Here is a 14,297-nt window from a genome sequence, read left to right as displayed (position 1 = left end):
TTTTGGAGGGGGAAAATAGGGATTTGGGTGGGAAAAATAGGGATCTGGGGGGGGTCAAGGGGGGGAAATAGGGATTTTGGGGGAAAAATAGGGATTTTGGGGGGGGAAAATAGGGATTTCAGGGGGGGTTGGGTGGAAAAATAGGGATTTTGGGAGGGTTGGGTGGGAAAAACAGGGATTTGGGGCTGTCTCAGGTGGAGGGTGAGGCCCCCAGGCCTCGGTTTTGGTGGCCCGTGGAGCCCACCCCGTGCCCCGTGCCCACCTCAGTGCCCGGCCCAGGGCTCTCAGTCCTTCCTGGAGCACCAATTCCCAGTTTCTGGGGGGATTTTTCCCCGGCTCAGGATCGACGAGGAGCTGCTGGGGGACGGGCACACCTACAGCCCCCGGGCCATCCACTCCTGGCTCACCAGGGTCATGTACAACCGGCGCTCCAAGATCAACCCCCTCTGGAACACCGTGGTCATCGGGGGCTGCTCCGGAGGCCAGGGGTGAGTGGGGCCAGGCAGGGAACCAGGGAACCAGGGAATCAGGGAACCAGGGAACCAGGGAATCAGGGAAACATGGAATCAGGGAACCAGGGAACCAGGGAACCAGGGAACCAGGGAACCAGGGAATCAGGGAAACATGGAATCAGGGAACCAGGGAACCAGGGAATCAGGGAACCAGGGAACCAGGGAACCAGGGAACCAGGGAATCAGGGAATCAGGGAACCAGGGAATCAGGGAACCAGGGAATCAGGGAATCAGGGAAACATGGAATCAGGGAATCAGGGAACCAGGGAATCAGGGAAACATGGAATCAGGGAATCAGGGAACCAGGGAACCAGGGAACCAGGGAATCAGGGAACCAGGGAACCAGGGAATCAGGGAACCAGGGAACCAGGGAATCAGGGAACCATGGAATCAGGGAATCAGGGAATCAGGGAGTCATGGAAACATGGAAACATGGAAACATAGAATTATAGAATTATAGAATCATGAAATCATGGAATTATAGAATTATAGAATCATGGAATTATAGAATCATAGAATTATAGAATCATAGAATTATAGAATCATAGAATTATAGAATCATGGAATTATAGAATCATGGAATTATAGAATCATAGAATTATAGAATCATAGAATAATGGAATTATAGAATCATAGAATTATAGAATCATAGAATTATAGAATCATAGAATTATAAAATAGAATCATGGAATCATGGAATCATAGAACCATAGAATTATAGAATCACAAAATCATAGAATCACAGAATCATGGAATCATGGAATCAGCTGGCTTGGAAGGGACCTCCGAGATCATCAAGTGGGAATGGGATCCTGTGGGAACACAGAGGGGTTGGGAATAGGGGAGGCTCAGGGGAGCAGGATCCTGCCGGGAGAGCAGGGTCTGGAATTCCTCCATCCCCGAAGGATCCTCCCAAACCTCTTCCCTGCCCTTTCCCAGAGCTCCCTTTTCCCCCAGGATTGCCCCTTTTCCCACCTTGCTGCCCCTTTTCCCCTGGGATTGCCCCCTTTCCCACCTTGCTGCCCCTTTCCCACCTTGCTGCCCCTTTTCCCCTGGGATTGCCCCTTTTCCCCTGGGATTGCCCCTTTCCCACCTTGCTGCCCCTTTTCCCCTGGGATTGCCCCTTTCCCACCTTGCTGCCCCTTTTCCCGTGGGATTGCCCCTTTTCCCCTGGGATTGCCCCTTTTCCCCTGGGATTGCCCCTTTCCCACCTTGCTGCATGATCTCCACGATCTGCACCACCCTGTCCATGTGTTTCCTGGCCGCAATCAGCCCCTGCAGCATCAGCATCTTGTAGTAGTTGAACATGTCCCCGTCCAGGCCCCCCATCACCTGGTGGGAGAGGGGAAAAAAACCCGGGAATGGGGTGGGAATTCCCTCCCAAAATCCCCCCACAGAATCATAGAATTATAGAATTATAGAATCATAGAATTATAGAATCATAGAATCATGGAATCCCAGAATCAGCTGGGTTGGAAGGGACCTCCCAGACCATCCAGTCCAACCCTTGATCCAACCCCGCCGTGGTTCCCAGCCCGTGGCACTGATGCCACATCCAGTCTGGGCTTAAACACCTCCAGGGATGGAGAATCCACCCCCTCCCTGGGCAGCCCATTCCAAGGGCTGAGCACCCTCTTCCTTCCCTGTGCCCTCAGGTTCCTGGGATACGTGGACATGCTGGGAGTGGCCTACGAGGCGCCGACGTTGGCCACGGGGTTCGGGGCCTACCTGGCTCAGGTGGGCTTTGAGTTTATTTTATTTTCTTTTAGGCTATTTTATGCTGTTATTTATTTTACTCTTCAAAGTTTACATTGTCGTGTTTAACTGTGTTTTGTTGTCTTAATAATTAAGTCCCGTGGTTTTATTTCATCCCTCTCCCCAGCCCCTGATGAGGGAGGTCCTGGAGAAGAAGCAGAGCCTGACCCAGGAGGAGGCCCGGGATCTCCTGGAGCGCTGCCTGCGGATCCTCTACTACAGGGACGCCAGATCCTTCAACAGGGTCCGTGTCCTTCCCCCCTGGAGACACCTCCCTGAGCCCAGGAACCCCTGGAGACACCTCCCTGAGCCCAGGAACCCCTGGAGACACCTCCCTGAGCCCAGGAACCCCTGGAGACACCTCCCTGAGCCCACAAACCCAGGGGTCCCTCCTGGAGACACCTCCCTGATCCCAAAAGCCCAGGGGTCCCTCCTGGAGACACCTCCCTGATCCCCCTCACCTGGATACACCCATCCTGATCCCAGGAATCCCCCCTGGAGACACCTCCCTGAGCCCACAAACCCGGGGGTCCCTCCTGCAGACACCTCCCTGATCCCAAAAGCCCAGGGGTCCCTCCTGGAGACACCTCCCTGATCCCAGGAATCCCTCCTGGAGACACCTCCCTGATCCCCTCACCTGGATACACCTCTCCTGATCCCAGGAATCCCTCCTGGAGACACCTCCCTGATCCCCCTCACCTGGATACACCTCTCCTGATCCCAGGAAAATCCCTCTCCCAGCCCCACCTCCCTGCTCCCAGGAGAAGGGGCAGGGTGGGAGATGAGGGGATCCCAAGCTCCGGAGCCTGGCTCGGCTCCAGCCGCTCAGGATCCCCCTTTGGGGGGATTTCCTTGGATAACTGTCCCGTCCCTGCAGCTCTGCCATCCAGAGGCTCCAATCCTTCCCCTTGGCAATCCTTTCCCACCATCCCCCCCATTAAACCCAAACCCTTTTTTGGGGGACAGTCTCCTTAATCGGGGTGTCCCCAGGGCCCACCTGGCTCCAGGTGTGGAATTCCAGGCCTACCTGGCTCCAGGTGTGGAATTCCAGGCCTACCTGGCTCCGGGTGTGGAATTCCAGGGATTCATCCCCACGTTCTCTCCCCTCAGTATGAACTCGCCACCGTGACGGAGAAGGGGGTGCAGGTGGAGGGACCCCTGACCCTGGAAGCCAACTGGGACATCGCCCACGTGGTCAGGTAACGCTCCCGGGGTCGGGGGGACAAGCTGGGGACATCCAGGGGACATCCAGGTGTTCCAGGGGACATCCAGGAGCCCCAGGGCACATCCAGGTGTTCCAGGTCACATCCAGGAGCCCCAGGGGACATCCAGGAGCTCCAGGGGACATCCAGGTGTTCCAGGGCACATCCAGGAGCCCCAGGGGACATCCAGGTGTTCCAGGGCACATCCAGGTGTTCCAGGGCACATCCAGATGTTCCAGGGGACATCCAGGAGCCCCAGGGCACATCCAGGTCTTCCAGGTCACATCCAGGGGACATCCAGGTGTTCCAGGGCACATCCAGGAGCCCCAGGGGACATCCAGGAGCTCCAGGGGACATCCAGGTGTTCCAGGGCACATCCAGGAGCCCCAGGGGACATCCAGGTGTTCCAGGGCACATCCAGGTGTTCCAGGGCACATCCAGATGTTCCAGGGCACATCCAGGAGCCCCAGGGGACATCCAGGTGCTCCAGGACACATCCAGGGCACATCCAGGTGTTCCAGGGCACATCCAGGAGCCCCAGGGGACATCCAGGTGTTCCAGGGGACATCCAGGAGCCCCAAGGCACATCCAGGAGCCCCAGGGGACATCCAGGTGTTCCAGGAGACATCCAGGTGTTCCAGGGGACATCCAGGAGCTCCAGGGTGACATTCCAGGTGTTCCAGGGGACATCCAGGTGTTCCAGGGGACATCCAGGAGCCCCAGGGGACATCCAGGTGTTCCAGGGCACATCCAGGTGTTCCAGGTCACATCCAGGAGCCCCAGGGGACATCCAGGTGTTCCAGGGCACATCCAGGTGTTCCAGGGGACATCCAGGAGCTCCAGGGGACATTCCAGGTGTTCCAGGGGACATCCAGGTGTTCCAGGGGACATCCAGGTGTTCCAGGGGACATCCAGGTGTTCCAGGTGTCATCCAGACATCCAGGGTGACATTCCAGGTGTAGGAATCCCTGTGGCACATCCAGGGGGGATCTTCCTGACCTTCCCAATCCCTTTTCTTGCAGCGGTTTCGAGTGAACCCCGGGAGCTGCTCCAGGTCGTCGTGTCCTTCGTATCCCACCCTTTGTATCCTGGTCCCTCTGGAATGTCCCTCTGGAATGTCCCATCCGTGTTTTTGGGAATAAAACCAAGACCTTTTAAGACCGGGCTCCGTGTTTTGTGCCGCGCTCGGGACCCTCCAAAAAAATTTGGGATCCTCCCAAACCAGGGACTTGAGGGGGGAGGTCTTGGAATTCCAGGTGAAGCTGCAAGTCCTTGTTTTTGCTGGAATCTTGGAATTGCTGAGGTTGGAGAAGCCCCTCTGGGGTCGTGGAGTCCATTAAATCCTGTCCCCAAGGGCCACATCCACACGTTCCTTGGGCATTCCAGGGTGGGGATTCCGGGATTTTTCCCAAATATCCCACCTCAAACCCCCCCTGGAGCAGCTTCAGGCCAGCCCTGGGCTCCAGGATCAGCCCCCAAAATAGCCCAGATTTGCCCCAAATCAAGACTTACACAGAGCAGGTCCTGCTTTATTCCAGCTGGGAATCCAAGGGAATTCCGGGAAGGCAAAAGGGCTCAAGAATCCACCTTAAGGAGTCACCTGTGGATGGAAGGAAAACACGTCTGGGAAGAGATTTTTTTTGTTAAAAATCACGTTTTTGGGGAGGTTCAAAATGACCTCAGGGAGAGGGAGGGGGTTTCCTGGGAGGGATGGGGCTGGATCCGGGAAAAAAACAGGGATAAAGGGCTGGATTGGGGCATTTTCAGGTTTTTTACAGGAAAGAAATGAAGAATAAAGAATAAAATAAATATTTGCTGAACCTTAAGTTAAAAAAAAAGGAAATATTTCAGTAAAATAAGGAAATAGTAAAAGGAGACACTTCAAAATATGAAACTCTCTGTAAAATATGGAACTAATTCGGTGGAATATTGAAATATTTCAGCAAAACAAGGACATAAATCAACATGAAAGTGGTATTTTTACCAGCACAGAGAACCACCAGTAAATACATTTCTTCAGGAAGAGTTTTATTGACATTTTTATCCAACTTTTATTTATTTAAAAAGAGAAGGAAATCTCTCAGTGGGGAAGAGTCAGTCGTGGCACTGAACCTTCCTGGAAAAAGGGGGGGGGGGAAATTAAATTAAAACTTAAATTAAAACCCCATCTCTGGGTTCTCCAGGACACGGGAAGGGCTCGGGAGGGCAGGAGGGGGTGGGAACAAATCCCTCTGGGAATTTTCCAAGAGCGGGGTCGGGGAATAAAAACACGGGTTTAGAAAAAAAAAACTCCATTTCCCTGGTTTTATTCAACGTTTCCACGGCTGTACAATTCCAAGCTGAACCATTTACAGGGCTGCACATGCTGCTTCCTGCTTTCCTTAGGGAAGAAGAGGAAGGGGAAGGGGGGAGGGAAAGGCTCACAAATAAAAAAAAAACCCAAACCTATGGAAACAGAAAGGTGCAGGTGCCTCCGGATTTCTGGGATCAGAAACCCAGGCAGAGTTAAAAAACCCCTCCAAACATGCAAATCGTAGAAAAACCTCGAAGCTGGCAGTGAAAAATAAAAACAAACAGTTCTTTGTTGTCGTTGTTGTCACAGTTTGGTTCCCAAATCCCATTTTTCCTTTGTTTTCCTAATCCTAAGGGATTGGCTGGATCTAAAAGCGGGTTTGTCACTAGTGGGAATTAAAGGGCAACGTTTTGTGGGCGCTGGGAGGGAGAGCCAAGAGCAATTTGGGGTTTTTCTCCTCCTCCCAGTGCCCTCTGTCGGGAATTCTTTGGAGCAAAGGCGGGGGCCGGGTGGTTTTCCAGGGAAAAATCACCGGGAAAAACGAGAGGGTTTTTTTTTTTGGGGGGGGGGTTTTCTGCCCCTAAAAAGCTGCTCCCGACCCCAAATCTGCTGGCATGGAACAGGAAAACCAGTGTGGTTTCACCCCCTGGCCAAATTCATAACCAAAAAAACCCCCAAAAAGACCCAGAGCAACCCCCAAAATCTCCCTGGGCCAATCCGAAGGCTCCCAGGAATTCCACGGGAATGGAACTTCCCCGGGGTCAAGTGTCACAAAGCCAAGGATCAAAAAAGAACCTGTTTTTTTTTTTTTTTAAGACAACCCCCAAAAAAAAGGTTTTGAGAACTGGTTTTTCCACAGCTACATCTGCTTTTTTTTTTCTCCTCTCCTTCCTTTTTTCCCCCCCTGAAACAGTCACACATTGACAAATGTCCAATTGGGAATAAAAAAAATCCACATTTCTGCACGATAAAAACCCCAGAAACTCTTGATACAAGTGAGGTAAAACAGCCACCCACGAGATATTTTTCAGGAAAAAAATACCAAAAACGGTGATTTTTTTTTTTTCCTTCTTTAAAAAAAAACCAAAAAAAAACAAAGAAAAAAAACCAAAAAAAACACACCAAAAAAACCCCCAAACAAACAAAAAAAAGAAACAAAAAAAAAAAAAAATAAAAGGGGGGAAAAAAAGAAACCAAAAGCACGAAAAAACTCCCGAAATGAACCAGCAGAAATGGCTATTTTTTGTTTGTTTGTTTGTTTGTTTGTTTTGTTTTAATCTCGAGCGATCGCCTACGAAAATTCCTAAAACCCCACAAATCCACAGGGAAGTGTCATGGTCTCAATCCAACGTTTATTCTCAAAAAAATAACCCCCTTTTTTTTTTTTTTCTGTTCTTTTTTGTGTGTGTGTCTCCCGGGCTCAGATCTCCTCCTCCAGCAGCTCCAGCTCGGCCTCCTCGAAGCCGTAGAAGGACTCGGCCTCGCTCTCTCCCTCGAAGAGCCGGTGGAGGATCTCGGGATCCGCCGCTTCCTCGGGATGGGTCTCCCCCTCCTGGGGCTCGGGGGGCTCCTCCTGCCCCCGGCCCAGCTTGAGCTGCTCCTCCAGCGAGGCGATGAGCTCCTCCTGCATGTCCCCGTTGCGCGCCGGCGAGTTGGCCGTGCCGTCGGGGCCGGGCAGGACGCTGGCCACCAGGAAGGATTGCTGCACCAGCTCCGGCGAGTCCCCGATGACCTCCAGCGCCTCGGCCAGCCAGCACAAGACCAGCTGCAGGAGGATGTCCGAGTCGCACGTGGAGTCCTCCGCCATCTCCTTGGCCTGCTCCTTCCACTTTTTGTGCAAGAAGTTTTTCACGGTCCTCTTGACGCAAACGTCCAGGGGCTGGATTTTGGAGCTGCAGCCGGCGGGCACCACGGCGGGCAGGGTGCTGGAGGAGCTGAGCACGGCCAGCACCTCCTCGCTCAGGTGGGTCCGGTGGCAGTCGAGCACCAGCATGCCCTTGCCGCTCTGGCAGGCCACGTGCTCGTGCCACACGCGCGACGCCCACAGCTCCATCACCTCGTCGTCGCTGTAGCCGCCCTCCCGGGCCTCCAGCAGGATGGACTCGGGCACGTTGGCGGGCGCCCGCACGTGGCCCCGGTAGAGCACCAGGGCGGGCAGGACGGTGCCGTCGGCCAGGATGGCCAGCACCACGTCGCACCAGGGCTCGCCGTTGCCCACGGTCTGCAGGGCGTTCTCCTTGCGGTCGTCGCCGCCGCCGCCCAGCACCTCGGCGTCCAGGAACAGGGAGATCTCGTCCACGGCGGCGATCATGGACAGGGGCAGGTCCTGCGTGTGGATCTGGCGCTGCACGAACTCGATGAAGGAGCCGGCGCTGTCCTCCACGCCCTTGGGCAGCGGCTGGGCCACGGCCCGGCGCGTGTGGGTGCTCAGGTGGTGCCTCAGCATGAACCTCACGGCCCACTCGTAGGAGATCTTGAACCCCCCTTCCAGCGAGCGCCCGATCTTGGTGGCCTTCTGGAAGAGGGTCTCCTCGTTGACGGGCAGCTGCTGCTCCCGCTGGGTCAGCACCCACTCCGCCAGCTTCTCCTCGGCCTCCAGGCTCAGGTACTTCCCCTCCAGGTTCTCCTCCTGGGACGCCTGCGGGGGAGAGGGAAAGATTCCTGCCTCGGACTGGGAAAGGCGGCAAAAAAAACTTAGGGAACCAAAAGGAAGGGTTTGGTCGGCGCGGCGGGTGCGGCCTCAGGCTCAGCTCTTCGGGGGGAAAGACATTTCCCTCTGGAATGGGATGGGATGAGGAGGACATTTCCCTTTGGAATGGGATGGGATGAGGAGGACATTTCCCTGTGGAATGGGATGGGATGGAATGGGATGGGATGAAGAGGACATTTCCCTGTTGGATGGGATGGGATGGGAGGACATTTCCCTGTGGAATGGGGTGGGATGAAGAGGACATTTCCCTTTGGGATGGGATGGGATGAAGAGGACACTTCCCTGTGGGAGGGGATGGGATGAAGAGGACATTTCCCTGTGGAATGGGATGGGATGAAGAGGACACTTCCCTGTGGAATGGGCTGGGATGAAGAGGACACTTCCCTTTGGGCTGGGATGAAGAGGACACTTCCCTGTGGGATGGGATGGGATGAAGAGGACACTTCCCTTTGGGATGGGATGAAGAGGACATTTCCCTTTGGGATGAGATGGGATGGGCTGGGATGAAGAGGACACTTCCCTTTGGGCTGGGATGGGCTGGGATGAAGAGGACCCTTCCCTGTGGGCTGGGATGAAGAGGACCCTTCCCTGTGAGATGGGCTGGGATGAAGAGGACACTTCCCTTTGGGTTGGGATGAAGAGGACATTTCCCTGTGGGATGGGCTGGGATGAAGAGGACATTTCCCTTTGGGCTGGGATGAAGAGGACCCTTCCCTTTGGGCTGGGATGAAGAGGACATTTCCCTGTGGGCTGGGATGAAGAGGACCCTTCCCTTTGGGCTGGGATGAAGAGGACATTTCCCTGTGGGATGGGCTGGGATGAAGAGGACCCTTCCCTGTGGGCTGGGCTGAAGAGGACCCTTCCCTGTGGGCTGGGCTGGGAGCACATTCCCCCTCTCCTACCTGGACCCTGCGGAGCCAGCGGCGGATGCGGCGCGGGGGGTTCCTGAAGTGCTCGGCCGCCTGCTCGGTGTCGGAGCAGAGGGCGAAAAGCACCACCCGCAGCTTCTTCACCGACAGCTGCTCCTTCCTGCTGCCCTCCGGCTCCCTCGGGGGCTGCTCGGCCTCCCCCGCGCCGGGATCGCCGGGATCGCCGGGGTTCTCCTCCTCCTGCCGCTCCGGGGCCGGATCGGGGTCGGGGTCGGGGTCGGAAGGAGCCGCGGGCGGGGCCGGGCCGGGAGCGGCTCGGCCGGGGGAGCTGGGAGGGCTGGGGGGCTGCGGGCTCGGGGCCTGGCCCTGGACGTGCCTGGGAGGGAGGGAAGACACGGAATTCCTGGGAAATCCTTCCTGGGAAATCCTTCCTGGGAAATCCTTCCCGGGAAATCCCGGGAAAAACCCGGCCCCGAGCCGGGAGGGCTGAGGGGGGAAAACGGGAGTTCACACAAAGGGTTTACCTGGAATGTGAGATCCAAGGGGGGCCTGGAAGGGAAACACAAACGTTTGGAGCTCAGTAAATAAAACATTGAAGCAAATAAACACCAAATCGGGGCAATTAACACCAAATCAGTGCAATTAACACCAAATCAGTGCAAATAAACACCGAATCAGTGCAAATTAACACAAAATCGGTGCAAAGAAACATGAAATTGGTGCAAATAAACATGAAATTGGTGCAAATAAACATGAAATTGGTGCAAACAAACACCAAATCGGTGCAATTAACACGAAATCGGTGCAGGGTTTTTTTTTTCAGGTTTTTTGCAGGGTTTATTCAGGGTTTTTTCAGGGGTTTTTTCAGGGTTTATTCAGGGTTTTTTCAGGGTTTATTCGGGGTTTTTTCCAGTTTTTTTCAGGGTTTATTCAGGGTTTTTTTCAGGGTTTATTCAGGGTTTGTTCAGGGTTTACTCAGGGTTTATTCAGGGTTTGTTCAGGGTTTACTCAGGGTTTATTCAGGGTTTTTTTCAGGTTTTTTGAAGGGTTTATTCAGTTTTTTTTTCAGGGTTTATTCGGGGTTTATTCAGGTTTTTTTCAGGGTTTTTTCAGAGTTTATTCAGCTTTTTTTTAGGTTTTTTTCAGAGTTTATTCAGGGTTTTTTTCAGGTTTTTTTCAGGTTTTTTTCCCGGTTTATTCCGGGTTTCTCCAGGGTTTCTCCAGGGTTTATCCCGGGTTTATCCCGGGTCTCTGGCAGCTGCCCAGCCCTCGGGGTGTCACCTCCGGGTGTCCCTGGGACACAACGATGCCCCCGAGGAGCAGAGGGAGCGCCTGGAGCCCCTGGCATTGTGAATCCACGGGAAGATCCCAGAGATCCCAAAGATCCTGGGGTTTAAGAGCCCTTGGGAAGATCCTGAAGATCCCAAAGATCCCGGGGTTTAAGAGCCCCTGGCATTGTGAATCCATGGGAAGATCCTGAAGATCCCAAAGATCCCGGGGTTTAAGAGCCCCTGGCACTGTGAATCCACGGGAAGATCTCAGAGATCCCAAAGATCCCGGGGTTTAAGAGCCCCTGGCATTGTGAATCCACGGGAAGATCCCAAAGATCCCAAGGTTTAAGAGCCCCTGGCATTGTGAATCCCTGGGAAGATCCTGAAGATCCCAAAGATCCCAGGGTTTAAGAGCCCCTGGCATTGTGAATCCACGGGAAGATCCCAGAGATCCCAAAGATCCCGGGGTTTAAGAGCCCCTGGCATTGTGAATCCCTGGGAAGATCCCAGAGATCCCAAAGATCCCGGGCTTTACCTGCCCATCTCCAGGACAAAAAAGGCTCATTCAGGTCCCATCAAACCCAGACAAGGGGCTGTTTGACCCCCCAGCTGTGAATGGAGGGATTGTGTCCCGAATAATCCCTTTTTTGGTGGTTTTCCCGAGTTTTCTCACCTTGGAGGATGAGGTGTTTGACCCCCCAGCTGTGAATGGAGGGATTATGGCCCGAATAATCCCTTTTTTGGTGTTTTCCCGAGTTTTCTCACCTTGGAGGATGAGGTGTTTGACCCCCCAGCTGTGAATGGAGGGACTGTGTCCCGAATAATCCCTTTTTTGGTGTTTTTCCCAGTTTTCTCACCTTGGAGGATGAGGTGTTTGACCCCCCAGGTGTGAATGGAGGGACTGTGTCCCGAATAATCCCTTTTTTGGTGGTTTTCCCCACCTTGGAGGATGAGGTGTTTGACCCCCCAGGTGTGAATGGAGGGATTATGGCCCGAATAATCCCTTTTTTGGTGTTTTTCCCAGTTTTCTCACCTTGGAGGATGATGTTGCTGGACTCGTGGGAGGGGTTGAAGACGAGGTGCTTGGCCATGGAGTCCCCCTCGGAGGTGACAAAGAGGCAGGAGGAGCAGGAGAGCTTCACCCCGCTGGGGGGGAATAGGGGAGGGGAAAAAAAGGGGGGGGAGAGAGAAAGAAAAATACAGCATAAAAAAATAGAGAAATAAAAATACAGCATAAAAAAATAGAGAAATAAAAATACAGCATAAAAAAATAGAGAAATAAAAATACACCGTAATAGAAAAGAGAAATAAATAAAAATACACCAGAATAGAAAAGAGAAATAAATAAAAATACACCAGAATAGAAAAGAGAAATGAAAATACATAATAGAAAAGAGAAATAAATAAAAATACACCATAAAAAAAGAGAAATAAATAAAAATACACCATAATAAAAAAGAGAAATAAATAAAAATACACCATAACAGAAAAGAGAAATAAATAAAAATATACCATAATTAAAAAGAGAAATGAAAATACACCGTAATTAAAAAGAGAAATGAAAATACATAATAGAAAAGAGAAATAAAAATACACCAGAATAGAAAAGAGAAATAAAAATACATAATAGAAAAGAGAAATAAAAATACATAATAGAAAAGAGAAGTAAAAATACACCATAATAAAGAAGAGAAATAAAAATACACCAGAATAAAAAAGAGAAATAAAAATACACCATAACAGAAAAGAGAAATAAAAATACAGCCATAATAAAAAAAGAGAAATAAAAATACAGCCATAAAAACACGCCCATGTTCTCATTAATAATTAGAGTTAAACATGTCACCCCCCCGAAAAATGACCCCCCTCTGGAACACAACAGGATCCCAAGATTTACCCCTCCCAAAATCCCTAAAGCCATAAATTAATTTATTTTCCTGGGTGGTAAAAAAAAAAATAAATAACTAAAAATAAAAGAACCAACAGCTCCTTCCAGGTGCTGGAGATCAGGGAGTGAGTGCCCAGGGGATTCCCAGGGGATTAAAGGGGAGGGAATTAAACCCGGGTTTAACAAAGCCCAGCTCTGCATTACCAGGCAGTGTAGTTCTTGAACAAAGCCAAGTATTTGGGGCTCTTCCGAGGGACGTGGTTGCTGGAAGACAAAGAAAAAAAGAGTTTAGAGAGTCATAATTGCTCTGGACAAAGACAAAAAAAAAAGAGTTTAGAAAGTCATAATTGCTCTGGACAAAGACAAAAAAAAATGAGGTTAGAAAGTCATAATTGCTCTGAACAATGATAAAAAAAAGAGTTTAGAAAGTCATAATTGCTCTGGACAAAGACAAAAAAAAAGAGTTTAGAAAGTCATAATTGCTCTGGACAATGATAAAAAAAAGAGTTTACAAAAGTCATAATTGCTCTGGACAAAGTGGCTTTAAAACCACACAAAAGTCACAACTGCTCTGGACAAACGGCTGTAAAACCACCTCAACCCCACATTTACAGGCCCAGCCCCCGGGTTAATGACATTTTGTCTGCTTGTCTTGTATCCAGGAGGTTAAACCCGGGCCTAAATAATAAAAACTGGCACCAAACCTCAGCAAAAGGCCCGGATTTGGCAATGATTTCCCTGGGATTTTTGGGAATGCCGGACTTCTTTTCCTCTTTAAAAAGGTGAGCGACCCCCAGAGCCCCTCAGGGAGGTGGGACTGCCCCCAAATCCCGGGTTTATTCCCGGTTTTCCCCCTCACTTGATCATGTGGTTGGCGTAGGCCCGGGAGCAGCAGGTGCTGTAGCGACACAGGGAGCAGTGCACGTAGGTGGGGAAGTGGTTGGGGAAGTCTGGGATCTCAAAGCTGCACTCCAGGCACGTCTGTCTGCCCAGGACGCTCCTGCAGGAGGGGAGGGAGAGCTTTGTGAGCCTTGGGATCGTGGAATTAGGGCCACTGTTGGGGGAAAAGTGCATTTAAGGGTTTAAGGAACTCGCTGGTTCCTCGGTGTCGGTGTTTCCCACTCCCTAGAAATCGTTTGGAAGTGGGTAATAAATGGGAAAATGGCGAGAAATAATAATCCTGAGGACGAGGCAGCAGCAGCTGGAGGGGCCACAGGAGAGGGATTTTGTACAGGGGGGACGGGGTCAGACTGAAACAGGGAAATTTAGGGTGGATGTGGGGAAGAAATCCTTCCCTGGGAGGGTGGGGAGGCCCTGGCACAGGTTATTCCATGGACTCCCCAGCCCTGGGAGTGTCCAAGGCCAGGAGCAGGTCTAGTGGATGATCCTTAAGTCCCTTCCCACCCAAACCATTCCACGACCCTTCGGGAATCCCTCCCCTGCTGGAATTCCACTGTCAGCCCACTCTGGATTTCAGCTTCACTTCAAGGGCTTTCCCAGCACAATCCTGGTTCTGTGGGAAGCCAAACTCATGGAATAACCCCCCCCTTGGCACAGGATCAGGTGTTCCCCACCCCCTCTGGCACCGAAACAACCCGCGGCAGCCCCTCGGAAACCTCCAAAAATTAAGAATTCGGCCCCAAAAAGGAGCTCTCACATTTTTTTGACGGCTCTTTTCTGGACGTTCCTCTGGACAGGAGGGTACAGGAAGATGGGCTGGGGGTCTGAGGAGGAGGACAGAGGAGCTGTGTCCTGTCCCAGGCCCTGGGACATGTCGTTGGAAGAGACCGGCAACGT

General features: G+C 52.0%; 2 protein-coding genes across 2 annotated transcripts in view; one reads left to right on the top strand and one right to left on the bottom strand.

Moving 5' to 3' along the window:
* Positions 1 to 4,627, top strand: part of PSMB4 (proteasome 20S subunit beta 4) — a 6,840-nt gene extending 2,213 nt beyond the window's left edge. Inside the window, exons 2-6 of the mRNA XM_039378592.1 lie at positions 240 to 488; positions 2,168 to 2,249; positions 2,395 to 2,511; positions 3,378 to 3,466; positions 4,492 to 4,627. Of these exons, the coding sequence (XP_039234526.1) occupies positions 240 to 488; positions 2,168 to 2,249; positions 2,395 to 2,511; positions 3,378 to 3,466; positions 4,492 to 4,504 (550 nt within the window). The 3' untranslated portion in view covers positions 4,505 to 4,627. The remainder of the gene's footprint in view (positions 1 to 239; positions 489 to 2,167; positions 2,250 to 2,394; positions 2,512 to 3,377; positions 3,467 to 4,491) is intronic.
* A 2,272-nt stretch (positions 4,628 to 6,899) lies between these two features.
* On the bottom strand, positions 6,900 to 14,294 carry POGZ (pogo transposable element derived with ZNF domain; the record flags this gene model as incomplete). The annotated part of the gene is made up of 7 exons (XM_039378591.1): positions 6,900 to 8,400; positions 9,375 to 9,717; positions 9,866 to 9,890; positions 11,646 to 11,758; positions 12,705 to 12,764; positions 13,360 to 13,500; positions 14,158 to 14,294. Coding segments are annotated over 7 exons (2,037 nt in total), but the record flags the coding sequence as incomplete, so codon positions are not given.
* Between the last annotated feature and the right edge of the window lie 3 nt (positions 14,295 to 14,297).

Source organism: Pipra filicauda, unplaced genomic scaffold (assembly GCF_003945595.2).
Source record: "Pipra filicauda isolate LSUMZ 115617 unplaced genomic scaffold, ASM394559v2 scaffold1416_size24804_pilon, whole genome shotgun sequence".
NCBI lineage: Eukaryota > Metazoa > Chordata > Aves > Passeriformes > Pipridae > Pipra > Pipra filicauda.
This window is presented reverse-complemented; position numbering and strand designations above follow the sequence as displayed.